At 42.4% G+C, this 20972-nt stretch overlaps 2 protein-coding genes across 2 annotated transcripts; one reads left to right on the plus strand and one right to left on the minus strand.

Moving 5' to 3' along the window:
- Window positions 1-155: 155 nt before the first annotated feature.
- Window positions 156-4273, minus strand: LOC307270724 (uncharacterized protein). The gene is made up of 4 exons (XM_080053517.1): window positions 3990-4273; window positions 3727-3813; window positions 1891-2043; window positions 156-1544 (listed from the first exon to the last, which is right to left on the minus strand). Exons 1-4 carry the CDS (start codon window positions 4149-4151, stop codon window positions 1407-1409), a joined length of 540 nt encoding a protein of 179 aa, XP_079909643.1. The 5' UTR covers window positions 4152-4273; the 3' UTR covers window positions 156-1406.
- Window positions 4274-14435: 10162 nt separating this feature from the next.
- LOC307271300 (uncharacterized protein) lies at window positions 14436-20221 on the plus strand (the record flags this gene model as incomplete). Its single annotated transcript, XM_080053710.1, has 5 exons — window positions 14436-14867; window positions 16174-16228; window positions 16349-16438; window positions 16792-17049; window positions 19668-20221. The coding sequence occupies 5 exons, from the start codon at window positions 14436-14438 to the stop codon at window positions 20219-20221; spliced, it is 1389 nt and encodes a 462-aa protein (XP_079909836.1).
- Between the last annotated feature and the right edge of the window lie 751 nt (window positions 20222-20972).

Raw genomic sequence — 20972 nt, forward strand, 5'->3', positions numbered from 1 at the left:
CTGTATCTTCATATTTTGAAGATCTTATTTAGCATTTGTATGTTTTTTATTCCTTCTTTTCCTCTGAGAAGGATTAGCTATTCAAATCATGATCAAACTCTTCCTGCAGGCCAGGGCTTTTACAATGTACTGATACATTTGCCAGCTGTCCACAGTCTGATGAAGAAGAGATGAGAAACCCTTTTTATTTTGCCATCGAGCAACTCACATGCAGGACCCACAGAGGGCGCTACAGTCACAGTTGTGTTTATACATTGCAAGAAGAAGTATGACAGCCACTCAGTGCTCAATGTAGCAATAGTACAGGCAGTGTGATTAACAAAGTGGTGCTCGATACACGATTAGCTTTACTTACATGGAGAAAGAAAATAGTGTGTGGGGTCTGACAGAAAGACAAGACAACAGCAGTACAGTCAGAGAAGTCCCACTTACAAAGTTGGTTGTTCAATCCTTCTTTATAAAGACTTACTTACTTCACTCCCTTTGATGTGGTTGCACTGTACCGTTTAACCTAAACCATTAAACACATTGCTGTAAATAAAAACTCCTTCACTTTAGTGTAAAAAATACCTATAAGTTCAATGTTGCCCTGACTGTCAGTCACCCCACCACTTTGGTCCTGACTGAAATATCTCAACACAATTGAATGGATTTACTGGGATTCTGTACAGACATTAATGGGCCTCAGCGGATGAATACTATTGACTTTTGTAAACTTTTTCTTAAAAAGGTCAAAATGATCAATCTATCTATCATTATGCTATATTTGTGTTGTCATTATGAGCATTCTGGCATGCTGATGCTAGCATTTTGCTCGAAACACAGTTTTGAAGTACAGCCTCACATGACCGCTGGCAGGGTTGTTCTTTTATTCTTGTTAGACAATTAACATTGTTTAGCTTTAAACCAGTAATGCTGGGGAATAATAAATATAGCCTAGGCCTACACTTTGACACTTTTATTTAATATACATTTTTAAGTCGGAGAAGCTCTTTAAGAAGCCACTAGCACACATGAAAAACTCCTTAATACTTATTTCAGTGGTCGTATTGCCTTTTTAAGAAGCTGTTCCACACTGAAAACTTTTACAAGAATCTTATAAAATAATCTATAACTTTTACAATCATTTATAGCCATCTCCTTGTGAGTTTTCTTGACATTCAACTCAAACCTTCTGCTACCACCTGTGGCCTTCAAAACCATTCACTGGTTCATGAACGTTCTCCATCCTTATTTCCAGTGTATGGCAAAACCCCAGATCCTTTTCATCATCACCATAGTGTTCCATCCGCGAATCAGACCCTGGTCCTTTCGTCCTGGGTCTTTGAGAAGGTGACAGACCTTCCACAATGTGCTGATATGTCGTTGCATCTTGGTTAAGCTCCAAGGTTTTTGTTTGTCCTGAGTCATACTTTGCAGTAGTCTATAGCAAGGAACTCCAGTTTTCCCTTAACAAGTTTTCGGAATGCTTCCATAACTTTGTCCAGGCTGATTTCCCTCGAATAGGTCCGCACCGCAGAATCAGATGGAGTCCATGCGTCGTCCTGTAAGGACCCGAAAGTAGAATCAATTTAACATTGTTTTTTGATAAGCATGTTCTTCACAGATCCAATTCAGACATTTGTAAATAAAGGCTGCTGGTTGAGGCTTTCTTATTTTGTAACACAGTTGCGGGTAGCACTATGGGGGGGGGAGTTAGGGTTATACAGTAGCAGCAGGATGGACAGATGGTCCAAACAATTGAAACTGAGGGCATCTAACCACTACACCACGCACACGTCCAAATTGCAGTTTTCTTTTAGATTTATTTTATGTTCTTCATATGTTTACAACAATGCATCTTCTGTAGGCTACATTGTGTTTTGAGGTGTTCAAGTGTATGTGTATCACCTGTATCTGAAGACTGTTGACGATAGCCAGATGATCTGTTATTCTCTTTAACAATGCGATGTGACATTGTGATGTGATCTGATCCTTCACCCCCAGCACTCCTTCTTTGAACATCAGGAGGGCCCCAGCCACCTCTGCGCGCTTCTGTTGGAGCTGCACAAACACACACACAAAATCTGTCACAGTGTTGTTGAAAAAATCCAACTTTGTATAATAATTACAACAAATAATCTTGTTAGCACTAGTGGCAATTCATTTAATTTCATTTAACTTTTATTTATCCTTGAGAGACCAATTGAGGGGTGACCCTCATTTTCAATGGTGTCGAGTTCAAACAAATTCCAAGGAAAAACAACAATGCATACACAATATTCAATGCAAATACATCAAATACACAACAACAGGTGAAGAGAAGGGGAAAAAAAAAATAATAAAAAAAAAAAAAAAATTAGGGGCACAGCCCCAACTGCCGTCAGAAGAAAGTCCTGTACAAGCCAATAATTATATTATGCCTTGCAGCTTCAGACTGCATTCTCAAGATGAGTGTCTGCAGTTGATCTACCATAGCCACGCGGAGTGAGCCCGGGCTTGGCAGATTTTTGGTCACTTTTGCATTTTGCCAGTGCCCTAACCACTAGAGGTAACATGAGGCGGTGTCTGCAACCCATAGACGTTGCTCAGGTAGTGCAGCTCATCCAGGATGGCACATCAATATGCGCTGTGGCAAGAAGGTTTGCTGTGTCTCCCAGCACAGTGTCAAGAGCATGCAGGAGATACCAGGAGACAGGTCAGTACACCAGGAGACGTGTAGGGGGCCGACAGAGGACAACAACCCAGCAGCAGGACCGCTATCTGCTCCTTTGTGCAAGGAGGAACATGAGGAGCACTGTCAGAGCCCTACAGAATGACCTCCAGCAGGCCACTAATGTGCATGTTTCTGCTCAAACTATCAGAAACTGACTCCTTGAGGGTGGTATGAGGGCCTGACGTCCACAAGTGGGGCCTGTGCTCACACAGCCCAACACCATTGGCGCCCTGTGTTCTTCACGGATGAAAGCAGGTTCACACTGAGCACGTGACAGACATGACAGAGTCTGGAGACGGCGTGGAGAATGTTCTGCTGCCTGCAACATCCTCCAGCATGACCGCTTCACATAAATCAAAACTTTGACATGCAGGTGGTTCCAGGGAAAAGTCAGAGGATCACCAGAGCGGTTAGAATAAATCCTTCAGGGGTATTGCAAATATGTTGAGTTGGTTGTCCCAACACAACCGTCAGACAGGAAGAGGAGTGTTGTTTGGCAAATTGGCAAGCAAAGGTAAGACGTAAAAAACAACTTCTCTGGCAGCCTTGCAAGTTTGTGAAGTGTTTAGTTACGCTGCATGATGAATCTTGCAGCCAACCAAATCATACCAGTTAACTTAAAATGAATGCTTCGAGACTCATTTAGATTTCAGTAACTGTCTTCCATAGCAAAGATGCATACACATACACTTGAACACATATTACATTATTTAAGTTTAGATGTAGTTCTCTAACAGGGAAAAAACACTTCTTTAAAAAAACAGATTGTTTCTTCATTCTCACTCAGCACTTGATCCGCGGATGGTATGTTTTGCTTCTTGAACTGCAGGTTTTTACATGTGAAATGCCAAACAAAGTGGCACATCTTTACTATTGCAAAGGAGTTACTGAAAAAGTCCACACAGTCATTGCACAGTTTTCTACATTCAACGTTAAGAAGTGGACCAGGAAACTAGTGGGAATGTAAAAAACGGCTGCCATAGGCATAGATCACCGATAAACGGAAGGTGTGTGTACGTGCTGTTACTCACAGTTTTATTTGCCCATTCTGCTAGTTGCACACGAACACATGGTAGCTGGACGGGATAGGGCAGAGTTTGAGAACCCACGCACGCCACCTGAGTACATGAACAAAGTTTAGTCACACACGCACGATCAGATAATCAACAACATGTAAGATCACAGCTTTTGTAATATTTCTACATGGGGACACATATTTTCTAGTGGTCCAAAATATGTTTATTTTCTACTATTCAACTGTTTCAAATCAATATTAAAAGGTAGAATTCCTTACCTTCAGCCCTTCTAACCTTTCCGCCATATTTTTCCTGTTTGGATATATGCACCAGTCACTGGGTCTGGCCTGGACTTGAGGTATATGGGAGATAATCACTCCTATCAGCAGCAGCAGGAGTCCTGGAGGAGCACACAGCAGAAATGACTGAGGAGCTGCCATCTAGCTATACTTGTTGCAGCACCCGACAGAATTTGTACCTCCTTTCATTTATGGTATTACACCTTCCGCTTCTATTGTCCTTCGACAAATCCAGCTCAATGGTGTTAACACCATGATCCGTGTCCTACCTTTCTTGCCAAAAAACCCACCCACAAATACATTTTGCCCTGACGGGTTGAAGTCATGCATGTCCCATGCCTCACTAATATTAAATACATTTCTGCATTTAGCCTTTCCTGTGCAAGGCGAGTCACTCTGTGCTCCCACATAAAGAGTGTGGTATGATAATAAATCAGTCATGATCGACAGTCTGCAATAACTTGTTTGACAAGTTCCCATTAAAACGGTTTATTGTAAGTAGGCCTATGTGTAAACCACAGTGTCACAAGATCTCCCCCTTTGTAAATAATAGTTGTACTACAGTCAACTTACTGCTATAATCCATAACCCGTTCCTGGGTGCATGGTGTCCCTCCGTTGTAAGCAGTCAAACTGCATTTTTATCCAGATCAACTCGATGAAAGATGAGCCCAGAACACTCTCAAAAACTTGAAAACCATTCTGTTTCCAGTAGAATGGCCATTTCCCGCGTGTGAAAGGTCAGGCAAAGTCTTGAATCACAAGTCCCAGGTGTGGTAAGAATCCCAAATAAGATTATTTCTCTTTGAAAAGCTTGACAGCAGTTTATTTAACATCAGTGTGCCAAGAGCGACATGTGCCGGCCTTTTTATTGTGGAGCTTTTTTCGAGCCTGCAGGCTTTATATTTGATTTAGCCCAAAGTTAATGTTTGACTCTGGATCCTCAGTGCAAACAAGACAAAAGAGGCACCCTGTAGACCCAGTACTAGCCCATTTTTAACATGATGATACAGACATGCAGGACTCACCATCATAGTTTTTGATATGATCCTATCTGTCATGTTAAGCTCCTTTCCCACAACAAATGGTCGTAATATCTGTTTCTGGTGGTTTCATATTATGCAATACTTACATTTTAGTTGTGTAATAACTTAAACACCAATCAGACAGTACTACTACTACTACACTGTATTATAATAATGACCATAGGTGCGTAAAAAGGAGGGATTTCTTACAATTAGAGTGAGGCACCTGGGGAGAATCTGTAATGCATTCAATCATCTTGTCAGCTGAGGAAGTTATTAGTTAAGTCAAGGAAATGTCATTTATACAGCCCAAAGGCACACATACTGTATGTCTTAGCAGTCGTTACTGTATGTAGTCCATAATACAAATCCGTATGCAGAAAAGCTCCAAATCCCAAAAGATAAAGACAAAGAATATAGATGTTGTAGAGTAGACAAATGGAGCATCATTGGAAAAACTGTTAAATGTTCTCTTTGTCCCCTTAGACCAGATAGAGTCTTTTGTTTACGAAACAATATCAACAAATGCTACTATGTCAAATACAGAGAGGAGGACTGTGCAGATAAACACACCACCACATATTGTAGTGGGGCGAAGTGATTATTGAGAAGGATTATTTTTGTATGACTCTATTTTTCATTTCTTTATTAAGAAGTTGCACTGTAGGCCTATGTCTTTAATGTGGTTTGGATGCATGGGTTGGTCTGCTGGGCGAACTTTGATCTGATCTTCGGGTCAAGGCCTATGACGCCAACGATGGATGTGTGCGAGACACCTTTCACCTCACCTGTTGAAAAGATAATGTACCTCAATAAAACATCTTTGAGTGTTCCCCATCCCACATAATCACCCAACGCCATAGTAACAACCCAGCAGCAGGACCGCTATTCCTGTTTTCCACCTCTCAAATGGACTATTAGAAATATCCAGGGAATTTAAATATCTAGGACATGTCTTCTCAGATGATCTCATGGATGACAGTGACATTCGTCGTCAATGGTGTAAAATATATGCACAGGCCAACATGATGTTGAGGAAATTTTCCATGTGTTCCACAGATGTTAAGTGTGCTCTGTTTAGGGCTTATGTCACGCCGCTGTATACAGCTCATCTGTGGTCCTCTTACAGAGTGAGAAGTATGCAGAGGCTTAGTGTGGCATATAATGATGCCATGAGGTTGTTGCTCCGTGTTCCTAGGTGGCACAGTGCTAGCCAGTTATTTGTGTCCTCTAATGTACCTACATGTCAGGCACTGTTGCGAAAGTTGATGTTCAGTTTCATGTGTCGTTTGGATTTGTCAGAGAATGGCATCATTATGGGCTTAACCAACCCTATGATGGGCTATCGGTTCACATCCAGGCTTCGAAAGCATTGGCATGATAGCTTGCACCTATTTTAGTACAGTATTTTATTGAGTAATGTATTTTAATGTGTTCTATGTGTGTGTGTATGTTGGATGTGAGTGGACCATCTGAGTCCTTAATAAAGATTATTATAACACAATCACACCCAACCTATGCCATATTTACCCAGACCTTTCTCCTCAATAACACAATACACACATTCATCTTTACACACATCTTTATTTGTAGATATAATATGATATTTAGTCTTAATGTGAGTGTCCATCAAATAGTTTTTAATCCATACTTTAAATCCACTGCAGCCTTGCACTTCGCCAGGAGAGGTCACTGACGTCATTCTTTGACGTTTTCGGCCAGGAAACCACAAACATTCACCAGGCAGTGCTACAAGCTATCTAGTAAGAGCTCAGAGAGACTGTGGCTGTATCTCGATACAGGGGTTGCGGTCTACGAAGGCTGCATTTGAAGACCGATTGCGTCATAGCGGCGCACAAAGGTTGTTCCATTTGCAAGGCTCCTTGCAAGGCTCCTCACATGCAGCCGTGAAATGCAGCCTTCGTTTCACGGTTTTGAAGGCTGCATCAGATGTATCCTTCGCAGCCCAACATATCCCATGATTCATTGCGTTTTTTTCAGAGATGGCATACAATAAAATAAAAAATAACAAAACAGCAACGTGTTGCTCCATCTTCTTAAAGGGTTAGTTCAGGATTTTGGACCTAGGGCCTGATTCCCAAGTTAGCCTGAGTGTTATTTATCATTGGAGACAGTTTTCAACACATTTCATTCAGTCCTTCGAGTTGCAGAGTTGGCTCGTGCTAGGCTAGCGCACGGGATTGGGGTCAAACCTAGTCTGCTACTAAAACAGTCTTACCCACTCCACAGTACACCCGAGGCTAATCAATTATAACGCTAGACTACAGATGTAAATGTCTGTGTTGATAGAATAATTTTAGAAATAAAACCAACCTCGCATATTGCATTTTGAGAGACTTGGTGTGTCTCAGCAGCAGTGTTTATATGCGGCAGCGGCGGACTGATACCTAGGTTACCGGATCTAGGCCTATTTCACCTGCCGCTGTCATTGCTACAGACGCAGAGTAGCCTACAGTGCACGAAGGAATTTTATTAGCCTATTCAATAAACAAGATATGGCCACGTTTGGAGGACTTAGCGATGCGTCTGCTTTTGAAGATGATTATGAGGAATTTGTTGTATCCGCCAAACCGTACCTGTACGAGCCGGAATACACTGATGAAGAACTGGGAGAGATGGATGCTCAAAGGGCAGAAAGAGAAAGAGCGTCTTTAGAGACGGACAGCCCCCGCTGGAGCTGCAGTAGAGGACCGGGACAGAACAACGGGAGTTTGCAATTAGCCCAGCCAGGTACCTGTAGCTATACCATTAGCTAACGTTGTCACTCTCCAAAATGCATGTCATCATCAATCTATCAGTAGGCTAACATTATGAAAGGGGCAAGCTATTAGCTAGAGTAGCCTACCAAAAGTTATTACCTGTTCATCAGTGCGTGTTGGTGCATCTGAAAAGACGGATATGGCACCGCATTCGTTTTCAGGGATTTCTTATTGTTATTTTCTCGAAGTCGTCCGGTCTGAAATTATCGCTACAAATACACCGTTCGCGAACAGTTTCCGCCCGTGTACTGATGTCCAAGCCAGCAGCAACAAGCCACAGTTGCGTCCTTTCTGGATCTTGCACTGGACATTTGTGGAAACTTTGTGGTGTCCATCTGTAGGGTTTATTTGTACAATTCCTGGATGCACACTGACGCACCATGTTGCCTAGTCGTTCGTTTCAGTTTCTGTCCCATGCTGCTCTGTTTACTTTCTGCTGTAGTGATTCGGTTACATAGCAAAGTAAAATTCCGCTTCTGCTGAGAAAGTAGTCCCTCAAAATGCGACAATTCATGCAATGCGAGGTTGTTTTTATTTCTAACATTATTCTATCAACACAGACATTTACATCGATAGTCTAGCGTTATAATTGATTAGCCTCGGGTGTACTGTGGAGTGGGTAAGACTGTTTTAGTAGCAGCTCTGCTTGACCCCAATCCCGTGCGCTAGCCTAGCACGAGCCAACTCTGCAACTCGAAGGACTGAATGAAATGTGTTGAAAACTGTCTCCAATGATAAATAACACTCAGGCTAACTTGGGAATCAGGCCCTAGGTCCAAAATCCTGAACTAACCCTTTAACTTTTATCTTCCTTTCTTTTTTTCTTGTACTTTTTTTTCTTTTCCTCTGGTAGGCAACTTCTTTTTCTTTTTTCCTCTGTTGACAAGGCTGTTTCCGTTGGCAGCTATCAGGGTTGCTAGGCAGCACAGGAGCGGCGAGTCCTCACGCAAGGTAACGGCTTGTTACGCAAACCCGGAAATGCTCATAAACGGAGACCTGCGGAGACCGTCCCGTTTAACAACGCTCGTTCGGCCCTGGTTCGGCCTTCGAATCGGCCTTCATAGACCGCGAGACCGCGTCCTACCAAGGAGGCGGTCTCTGTAATGGGATACAGCTTGTGACTGTGTTTGAAACGGCCTACTAACGTCCCCCGTCTACATACTCAACAGGTGTATCTCAATCGAGCGGCCGCAGCCTACGAAGGCTGCATTTGAAGACCAATTGCGTCATAGCGGCGCGCAAAGGCTTGTTCCATTTGGAAGGCTCCTTCATATGCGGCCGAGAAATGCAGCCTTCGTTTCACGGTTTTGAAGGGTCCAACAGATGTATCCTTCGCGGTCCAACATATCCCAAGATTCATTGCGTTTTTTTCAGAGATGGCATAAAATAAAATAAAAAATAACAAAACAGCAACGTGTTGCTCCATCTTCTTAACTTTTATCTTCCTTTCTTTTTTTCTTGTATGCCTACTTTTTTTCTTTTCGTCTGGTAGGCAACTTCTTTTTCTTTTTTCCTCCGTTGACAAGGCTGTCTCCGTTGGCAGCAATCAGGGTTGCTAGGCAGCACAGGAGCGGCGAGTCGTCACGCAAGGTAAAAGACTTGAGACTGGGTGGAGGTTCACCTTCAAGGAGGACAACTACCCTAAACATACAGCCATATCTACAATGTAATGTTTTACATCAAAGCATAGTCATGTGTTAGAATGGCCCAGTCAAAGTCCAGACCTAAATCCAATTGAAAATATTTGGAAAGACTTGAAAATTGCTGTTCACAGACGCTTTCCATCCAATCTGACTGCATCTGAAGCTTGAGCTATTTTGCAAAGAAGAATGGGCAAAAATATCAGTCTGTAGATGTACAAAGCTGGTAGAGACATACCCCAATATACTTGGAGCTGTAATTGCAGCGATAGGTGGTTCTACAACAAATTGACTTACTTTTGCACGCCACACTTTTCAGTTTTTTATTTATAAGAAAAATGTAAAATCATATTTCATTTTCATTCCACTTCACAATTATGCGCTACTTTGTGTTGGTCTATCACATGAAATCCCAGCAAAATAAATGTACGTATGTGGTTGTAACGTGACAAAATGTGGAAAAGTTCAAGGGGTAAGAATACTTTTTCAAGCCACTGTATATTTCAGGATGTTGTGCATCCCTGGCAATACAAACTTTGGATCTGGAATAAACTGAATTATAGCTTTTGGAAAAAAGTTGTCTTGTGGCACAACTTGCCCCCTTGTGTGGTGTAAGTTGTGCCACAAGAGAGAATACCATGGGGTAAATTGTGCCATTGATATATCTAATAAACTGTAATGCAAGACAAATCCATGAGTCAATTACTTATTTAAGGTTTATTTAAAGTAAATATTTTACAAAGATTGAAGATCAATTTTCTTAAAGAGGCCCTATTATGCTTTTTCAACTTTTATGACCTATAAACGTTGTTATAATAATTTTTAGTCATGTTTAACCATACTAAAGTGTCAAGTAATGACGCATTTAGACGTATTCCCTGCTGACCGTCTGGGGTGGCTGTGCAGAGCGCTAAAAACTAGGGCAGCCGGTCACGATTCACTTGTTTAAATTTCCGGGATTCATTACGTAGAGAATCCGGATTTTTCCATGTATGGTAATGCTGCAACGTGCTCAGGCACGCTCCGGCCATGCCCCCACCTGCCTGCTCAAATCTGCCTGCGCGCCGCTGAAACTTTTCCGGAAGGTAACCAATCACAACGGAGTGGGGTTTGCAGGAAGGGGGCGAGGGGGCGGAGAAGCACAAAGCCGAGTGTGGACAGAGAATGCTGAAATCGCTGACATGAGAGGAAGAGCTTCCCGAAAATCTACATGGTTTTTTGTGCTGTGATTCGTGTCAGGTTGCTCTATAGGAGTCATTAATGAGAAATTAAGACCAGAAAAGCAATATAATAGGAGATCTTTAAACAAGGCCTAGCAGATCTAGGTGGTTTTGCCTGCAAAGCTCACAATGACAAAGTCACCATCATCATCTTTCTGGCCATCTGAACCAGTGGTGTCGTTAAGTGGAATGGAGATGTCAGTCTCTCCTGAGCTACTGTAGATGATCACTTTCTTATTGGTGACCAGCGTATACAGCCATGCCACTGGCACAACTCTCAGAAATTTACTTTGCACTAGTTGCTCCATGCTTGTGGTCTGCCTTTAAATCAAGGCTCAAAACCCATCTGTACACCCTGGTTTTTCCTCCCCATTAACTGTCTTACCTCTGGACTACTATCTTTGTTTATATGTGGATGTATGGGCTTTATGTCTTTTATTTTTATTTTTGTTATTGTTATTTTAACTTCTGAATGCACCTACTGAATCCACTATGTACAGCACTTTGGACAGTGCTAACTGTCATAAATGTGCTTTTATAAATACATTTTACTTACTTACTTAACTCACCTAGGCCCTTTGGCACAAATCACCCCAACCCCCCAGGATGCAGCAGTTTAGGGCTGACATCGTTCTAACTGTATAGACTCAAAGTGTAGCATACTAAAGCACTAAACATGGGTCAAATGTTTTCAAACGTGTCTATAATTGTTCAGACACAATAATCAAAAAACCTTGATCATGGAAATTTAACTTTTTATCCTTCTTTACAGGATGAGTCAAATGGATGGCTCTTCTTAAATATTTGGTCACATTTCCAATTTCTTCCACGGTTTTCTAGAAACAAGGGGTGGCACAACTTCCCCACCGGCACAACTCAGGCCACTCTCCCCTACTAATAAAGAGGGTACATTTCCTTTAACTGTGTTTTATTTTGAAACCTGCCGTAAGTGCTTATGAGTAAATAAAGGGACTCAAAACAAACGTAAAGTATATGTTGAGGATAATAAAACACTACCTATATAGGTATTTTGTGTTACAAATTAAGTTAAAAGATTTAAAGAACTCATGGCCCTTCCAAGACTTGCATAGGGTTTTGCAGCCTACATTTAGCTTTTAATATTCAGCTAAATGTAGGCTGCATTCCAATACCCATACTTCCATACTATTTAGTATGCAAGATTAAAATATTTAGGATATCCCAATACATGCATGACAAATGCAGTATGCCAAAAATACCTGTTTACCCCAAGCCCCAACCTCAGCGATTTTTACCAGCATCCAATAAGGAAGTGACCAAAATTATAGTACTTTCCTGTGGCCACTGGGGATGGTACCAAGACTGAGCAATTTTTCTTTTACTCACTGGTTAGACAGGCCGTTTTCAAAGTCTTATTAAACCTATTTACAGCCTAGTCCAAAAATACATTCTAGTCTGTATATTTAGTTCATATCTCCATGACAACACTGAGGGGGGTGAATTTTTTTCTAGCAGGCTAGTTTTTATTCTATTGGAGGTTAAAATGTATTGGCGCGATATCTTGAGTGACAGCTCTCTGCCCGTTGTCCCTCACTTTGCCTCTGAGGTATACGTCAGCTAGATGGGCGTATCTCCCTCCCCCCGACGTGAGGCGGAGTAAAAATCTCACAAGATGGCGACGCGCATACACCAGGATTATTGGATGCCGTGTGAATAACTGAGGTCAGTACGGATGATACATCCATATTATTTACTATCTATGGTATGCCCTAAGACATCCAATTTAAATGTTTAGTGTGCCAATCAGCATGCCTTAGTATGTATTATAGAAAAAAGAAAAAGTATGTGATTTGGAACGCAGGGCAACTTCAGGACCTCAATGTTTTTTCCAGTTCCTTTCACTTCCTGTTTTAGGAACCAATCAAATCCAGACATATAGCGAACATGACTGCCAATACAATTCCTCTGCTGGGCCTTCATTTGAATATTAGCTTGCGAACATACAACATTTAAGCTCGCACACAGACAATTGTTTAGCTCGCACACACACAGTGCCAGAAAAAGTAGTGTGTGTGCGAGGTGAAAGTGATGTATGCACACATGCATTTTATGTTTGTGTGTGAGGTCCACATATTTTTGGGTTGGAATACTAAAAACATTAGTTGAAATATGTTTAAGAGTCTGTAGAGCTGAGTGGAAGCAGCTGAGTATCTTGATAATTCTTGCTTGGTTCACCCCAGAAATGGACCCCTTTAACGTCATTTGACCCATTGTTAATGTAAAAACCTTTGGTATAGGTGCGGCTTTATGTCTGCATTAAGTGCACTAACTTGATTAAGAGTTTTGAGTTAAATTGTGCATACTACTTTCCCCTTTTAAAATACAAGGAAAAATATGACAGGCAATGACTTCCCTGGTATCATGTTGCGCAATGCTTTGAATACGTTTGTTATTCATAGGAATTCCAACAACAGGGAGCAAGAGTGACGCAGTGCAAAAACCAGTCTATGCGTGTCCTTTTCAATCAAATTTATTACGGTTCATTTTGTAAGTGATGCAAAGTACAAAAAAAACAGTCAACGAAAGACATTTTATAATATTAATTTTTCCTACATGGGAAGAGCTACTTTTTCTTTCTACCATTGATAGTATTTGAAAGCCCACCCTCCGCTGACCTCAGATGTGCCCCCTACATTGTAGTACAAGGCCAGGGGGACAATGAGCTGACTCCTTCTCAGCCTCAGTGAATCACAAAGAGCTGGGATGGATATTCGTTGACATTCACAACATGTTATCCTGACAGTGGCACACATTGACAATTCTCCATAAGTGGGGAGACAGCTGAACAGGAAAGCAGAGCAATAGAAGAAAGTGTGTGTGTGTGTGTGTGTGTGTGTGTGTGTGTGTGTGTGTGTGTGTGTGTGTGTGTGTGTGTGTGTGTGTGTGTGTGTGTGTGTGTGTGTGTGTGTGTGTGTGTGTGTGTGTGTGTGTGTGTGTGTGGATTTGTCTATGTCTTTTTTAGCAGTGTGGCTCATGTGTTGCATTAATGAGTTTCTTTGTTAACATTTAGACACGTAGGCCTACGTGTGTGCACAAGGGTTCTATGCAGCACATTATCTCGCAGTTGTGCATCTCCACGGGAAGAGCCATTCCCATGGCAACACCAAGCACTGAGTACCTCTTAAAGGCTGGGCTCCTCTCTCTCTATCTCACTCTCCCTCTCTCTACCATTTTCTCTCTCTCTTTTATCTGCTCTCAGGCCACTCTCCTTATATCCCTATAATCAGCATTGGGAGAAGGAGAGGACAGCACAACAACAGGAGGATTTTTACAGATCTTTTCAACAGCCTTTTTTCTATCACATAGGTTTGTCAATGAGCTTTTTCGGTTTTGCCAGTGCAAAAGTGAACTTTGTCATTTTTGCCACAGTGGGATATCTCTTCTCAGCCACACATCATGGGAATTTTTTGTACAAGATGTGTCTCTCCTTTCTGGGAGAATTGATTGCCTATGCTGGCCTGCCTCTACTGACTGAGGCTTTTCTTAGAAGATAGCTGGATAGGCTGTACACATCAGGTATTATCTACATATTGGGATCATTTTCATGCCATGTTGTAACCTTTATCTTAACTGTGAAGCAAAACTGGGATATCTGAGCAAACATTTCCGCAAAGAGATTTTACTTTGCTGGGTTTGTTTCATGAGACTAGAAATAAGAAAAGTCAGTAGGCTATTTAACAGTCAGGGTTAATGTCGGACATCCCCGAGGAGTCACGGGGAGCATGGAGCTTCTGCGTGTGGAGGCAGGCCGGCCTAACAGGGAGGAGGATGAGGAAAGAGACAGAGATTTTTTGCAGCAGCAGTTTTCCCGCTGCCCAGCTTGCCAGCAGCAGTGTGGGTGTGACAACGTGGTCCTCTTGATCCTGCCGTGCTCTCACACCCTATGTGGACCCTGCATAGCGGCCGGAGAGGGCATAATAAGGTCCAACCGGCCTCATGGCATGGTGGGTCTACTACCTGTCTGCTCAGTGCTGTGCCCGAGATGTCGTCATCCCGTGGAGCTGCCATGCTTTGACTGGTCATCTGCCGTCTCCTGTCTCCCTAAACACCCCACACTGAGCCCTGACACCCTGAGCTCTGCTACTGCATGTGTCAGCACGAACACAGAAGGCATCAAGGAGGGACCATCGCAATATCACCCTCCACATGGGCAGGTGAGACATCCAAAACCCAAGGAGAGAGATTTGAAATAATGTTTTTGCCACATGCTCATTGCTCTTACAATACATGCAGTGAATTGTAGATTGGCATACTGCTGTAGTGTTTAAGGGAGGCAAATGTGAAATAAAGAATATGAATTAGAAGGTAGATAGTGTATGTTTGAATATAAATACATATTTGCATGAACATCCTTAAGTGTTGACTGGCCGATGTGTAGGTAGAATTAAAACATAAAATGTGCATAATGTCAAAAATACAAAGTGAACTTCATAATAGCGTTTTATACAAATAGAGTTAAAATTGTCCCTTTAATACCCTCATGCATCTAAAAAAATATAGTGTGTTATGAGAAGTTTGAGAGGAAGTTTTACTAGTGTAGTGTAAACTTATATTACAAATCAGTGATACACAGTCTGGATTTGACAAAGGTCTGATGTCATGAGTTTAAGGTGCGCTCCACCAACCCCACATTGCACTATAGTCTCCTTGATGTTTTGACATATTTGGACTTTCTCCAGATTTAATTTGTTGACATTTGTGATTACATCTGTAGTTTGTTTATTTCTTTGTTTACATGTTTTTACGGATAAGCAGTCCATTTTTAAATGTACTACAACTTTAGTCTAAAATGACTTGAAATGGTTCACATATTAATCCTACAGTACATTTGGTATTACAGTAACTAAATACTTAAAAATTTGTTTAGAAAAATTCTAATTTGCTTTCCAAAGTTGATACAAATAATACCACTCTTAAAGTGAAACACTATGGCTGCCAGTGGTTAGCTGAACTGAGACAGGGGGAAACCGCTATCTTGGCTGTGTCAAAATAAATCTTCCTACGAGAACCTCTAAAGCTTGTTCATTAATTTGAGATATAATATGTTTATGTATTAGCTTTTTCCAGTCGTTAGGCTATGTTAAGCTTCATACTTCATGTACAGATACAAAATTGCCAGGAAAGCCAATAAACAGATTTCCCAAATAAATAATAAATACTAATTAATTTTATTTATGGTGGCCTTTCATGACACCTTACAGTTAAAAAAAAGCAAAAATACAGTTAAAACAGGCACATAACAACACTAAGAAATATATATATATAAACAAATAAAGTGAAACAAAAAATACCCATATCAGTAAAATGTTTACTGAAAGTGAATGTAAATATTGATTTGTTTTAAATATTTTATTTCATGAAATACATTGCTTTTTATGTGACATACATCCCTAGTTTGGTTTTACAACATATTTAGCCTTCTACCTTTGATACCATCCCACCTCTTGTCACTACATTTAGGACAACACATACTGCCTGGATGCAGGTGACGTGAGGGCACAGAGCAGTTCACATGGTGAGTATGGTGAAGTCGTCATAGGTCCAGTTTCTGGTAACAAACCTATTATCTGTATGATCCCCACTGTAAACATGGGCACCTATAGAGAACTGTGTGTACTCTCCTTGTTTGATCCAGGCTCCCAGGCTGCTACTACCACTTCCTCACTAACACCAGCTGATGGCGCCATAGACCTGCGAGAAGAGGAGATGGAGCAGTCCGTCTTTGGTCAGCGAATCAGAATCAATAAAAAACATTTATTAAAAGTAAATGTTTTTAGAAGAAGAGATGTATTTTTAGTTTGCCGGGATTATTGGGTAACACTTTACAATGAGGGTAGATTACTTAACCATTAGTTAATGCTTAATAAGCATTAACTGGTATGCTTGGTTGATGCTTACCTAAGAACTACTTACAAAAGTTAATGCCTAACTAAGTATGACCTAACCATTAACAGCATTAACTAACAGTTAATGAATGTACCCTTATTGTAAAGGGTTACTGATTTTTGCAATGAAAAGAGCCTTCTCCTGTTTATTCTCTTCTTACATTCTCTGTTCACCTTTTATGTCAAATCTCAGGTCTATATTTTGCTCTGGATCCTTCAACCGCTCCACCATCCCTCCAGCTTTCCAACTCGGCTCTCACCGTTGCCTACCAAGGAGTAGTGGGCCCCGCTGCCCAACCACCTCCACACAACAACATGGGCAGAGGATCAGTGACCTTTGATCCCAGCTGTGTTAGGCAGGCCCTCCCCCAGGTCCGTGCCAATGTTGTCATCACACGGGGACAGTACTACTGGGAGGTGGATGTGTGTAACAGCTCCGTCTACAGGATCGGTAAGCTGCCTCTGAAGTTTTGTTTTGTTTGGGTTGTCCTCATGCCAGCGTGCTTATTGCTTCCAGAAAAGCCCCTTCGCCCGTTAGTCAGCAAGACTGTGCTTGTTGAAGGCCACACTCACGCTTGTAAACACACACACACATGCATGCGTCATCAGACACCAACACACACTGTTGATCACTGGTAAAGTAACATTGGAAAAGTGATTTTTTTTCTAAGTGTGTTCTTAGATAAGTAGAAGCCTAGTATTCCTAACTCAACTTACTTTTTTTTTTACATTTGTTTCAAACTTGATGGATTGCCACTTTACAGCTTTGAAAAACAAACGTCTACCACTTAGAAAGCATCTTTAATCAACTCAATTCTTTTTAACAGGTTTGATACAAGGGCATTCTGTGGAGTGGTTAGAAATGTATGAAATGTTTGTCACTCACAGCCAAAAAATTTTACTTACTTTAAAAATCATTAAAATGTTATTAAACGTAGCCGATACATTGTATCTATACTACAGTATATACAAAATAATATTGTGCTGTGTTACACAAAGGCTACCTTAACCGCTCAGTGACTGTCAGAATGAGTCAGAATGGTAATCATAAATCCCAGTCACTGTTTTATGTTCGTAAGGATTTTTGTATGTCCAATCTTTAATGGCCAAGCTTGTCATCTGAACTAGCATTGTCATATTCATGATAATCTGCCTCTGAATGATCCTGTGGCACAACATTGTAATTCACGTCAAACAGGAAACATTAAACATAACATTGCCTGCTGTTAGGCCAACCTGTTAACAGTAAAAAAAAAGAAATGAGTCACTCTTACTGGCCCTCATTTATCAAACTTGCGTGGAAACTGGTGCAGATTCTGGCGCAAATACCTCCCTACGCCAGGTATCGGGTATGGCGTGGGATTTATCAAACAGTCGTATCTCGCCAATCTCGGCGTACGCCACGCAATTATTGATAAATGCAGCGGCTGAAAACAATCGTACCACGCCCCTATATTTTCTCAGTTTAGAGGCCTCGCCCAAAGGTTTTGCGACATGGATATGCGCAATACGGCACTTCCCTGAAGTAGAAATTGACAGAATAACAGCGAAAGTAGAAAAAAAATAGTTTCATTTCGGAGCATTAGCCTACAAGCAGCATCAAATAACGACAGAAGGCAGCAGTTAGGAAGGAAATAACTGCTGCGGTCAACAGCGTTGGTGTTGACTCAAAATCGCCACTAAAAAAAGCGTGTTGCTGTTCTGAAATGCAACCAACTGGGGGTGCGGGGCTGCGGGCATAATATAAGTGGTGGAGGAGAAAAAGACGCACCAACTGTCCGATAATGGTCCCCATAAAATAAATACAGGTCTGCAGAGATTTGAATGATTAGAATGTATTGGCCCTTTTAGATAGCACTACTCAAAAGGGTTTTAAAAACTAAAAATAACACATTTAGCGTTTTACTGTATGACAGCATGCGCTTGGCACGAGTGGTCAGCCCGGCCGTCAGCTGCACAAGCCGACATGGCAACGATCAGCTGTGAGAGCGCCCACTGTCCTGCTGAGCTGCTCCACCAGCAGATCGGAAAAACGTGCCGGTTAAGGTGGAAATAAATCGCTCGCTTTAGCATCAATGACACATTGAAAGAGGAACTAACATCTACAAAGTGCGTCAAATAAATAAAATGTTAAGCTGATTGTTGTGCCGTGTATTTTTTTGTATCATAAAGAGCAGTGTAGGCCTACTACATATTTAATACTTAGGCTAACATTTTGAATGAATGCAGCCCCCGTGCCTCAGTGTCCCCCCAGCTGCTCCAAAACGGAGACAACTGCCCTTACGTGTGCGCACTATTGAATCAGCTCTCCTACTCAGTTGCACACCATAAGCTGCTCATTTTTAAGTGATTAATATCTTTATTTCGGTCTTATTTGCACTGCATTTGTATTATCTTCTAATAATTGTCCAACAAAGTCATCGGCTAACCGGCACAGCCTGCACTGCGAGTCTAAGCTGTTTTCAAATTTGCGTACACGAGCTGAGAGCTGGCGTGGGATTTGAGCGTACCCTACGCTCACGTCCATATTGATAAATGCCGAGATTTGCGTGGAGATGTACGTACACCCATTTTTCTGGTCTACGCAAGATTGATAAATGAGGGCCACTGTGACTATGGTCTTTACTCTTTACTCCCCCAAAAAACAGTTTTCAGACACAAATGAAGCAAGACTAAGAGTCTACAGCCACGCTTGCCTGCTCTGTGAGGCTGCACTAAAGCACTCAAAGTATGTTGTGTAATTTATTTTTCTTGCTAACATCAGAATACAGAATATAGGCAATATTAGTTGAGTTTAGAGGATGTCTGGTGTCAGGAGTTGTTTCAATCTGGACCAAAGTGGTCGACCAACCAACCAACCAACAATAGTAATCTTATGGCCACATTGCTACCTTTTTGGTTTCAAAAATCTAATAAAATAATCAAAGAGGATGTATTATATGGTTGCCGGGTTTTTGAAGAGTTAAAACTTTAGAGTGAGCAATCTTACATAGTTGATTCTGTAAAGTCTGCTAGGCCTATATCCATCAATTTACTACTAAAATTCCCATTTCTGTCTGTCTCTCTCAGGTGTGAGCTCGCTGGACGGTTCCGGCGGCTGGTGGCTGGAGCGTCTGGGCCCGTCTTTCTGTGCGGTGTGGGACGGGGCCCGGGAGCCGCTGTGCACTGTCCCTCCTCAGATCAAAACCCTGGGGCTCTTCCTCAACGTAGGCGGGGGCGCCCTGAGCTTCCACAACCCTCTGACCCAGGAGCACCTAGCCACGCTGCCCACCCGCTTCAACCCTGCTGCTGCTGGGGGGCTGCTCCCTGCTCTGAGCCTGGGCCAGGGCCGGCTGAGGCTGCGCTGTGGCCTCCCCCCTCCCCCCCACGTCTTCCTCTGTAGGGACTCTGCCTATAGGGGGCCTATGGGGGCAGGAGGAGGACACTGGCACAGGGAGATCCCCTTCCGGTCAGTGAGGAAAGTCATCCAGAAGTTTGAGGAGCTGGCGGGTTTGTCCGACTCAGACTCTGGCCTGGTGTCCAGTTTGGGGTCGTCCTGCTCCACTCTGGCTTCCCTTCCCGATACGGTGGGGGGGAACCCTGGGATGATGCTTCAAGCAGGACAGGAACCATTGGCAGAATAATAATAAGAAGAAGCTCTTTTAAAACTCTTCAAATGGGGTGCATCAGAAAACACACTCCCACTGGTCCCCTCTGGAGTGGGGTTTGATCTTTCGGGCTGTTATTTGAAAGGCAAATTTTTCATCTTGAAGGACTTTTGGGCTGCCTCTTGAGTCTTTTTTCCACGCTCTGCTTGACCCCCGGAACCTGCAATTGACTCTCTCCCCAGGACGCAGGCCCTCTTTTCTCTCAAGCAAACAGCCCCCGCTGGGTCTGGGGATCGGGCCCCTGAGAGAGTGCTCTGCTGCTGCAATGTGAAAGTGTGAGGAAAAAGGGTGGGCCTTTTTGAGCAGCAGGACTACTTGATTTGTCTCTGTGTGTGACGGTTTGTTAGACCGTAGGGGTCCTATACAGTGGTTTGTGTGCACGTTCCTGTGTGCGCACGTGGACACAGGCATGACCCTACAAGTGTGTGTGTTTGCTCTGTGGCATTACGGTGTTTGTATGTGTGTGTATGCGTGTGTGTGTGTGTGTGTGTGTGTGTGTGTGTGTGTGTGTGTGTGTGTGTGTGAACAAGAGGGGACAATGTAAGAGCGGCAGGGGGTGAGATGACGAGGTGCGAGTACAGTGACACCAGCGGGGTGTTGACACAGTCGGAGCAGCGTGGACAGGTGGTGCCATACGTTCAATCCCGCGGGGCTGCCTTTCGATAGGGACAGTAGGGCTGCCATTTTCTGACCCTTTTGGAAAACCACAGGGCTCCTGAAAAGACTT

Source organism: Ammodytes marinus, assembly GCF_949987685.1.
Source record: "Ammodytes marinus genome assembly, chromosome: 3".
Lineage (NCBI taxonomy): Eukaryota > Metazoa > Chordata > Actinopteri > Uranoscopiformes > Ammodytidae > Ammodytes > Ammodytes marinus.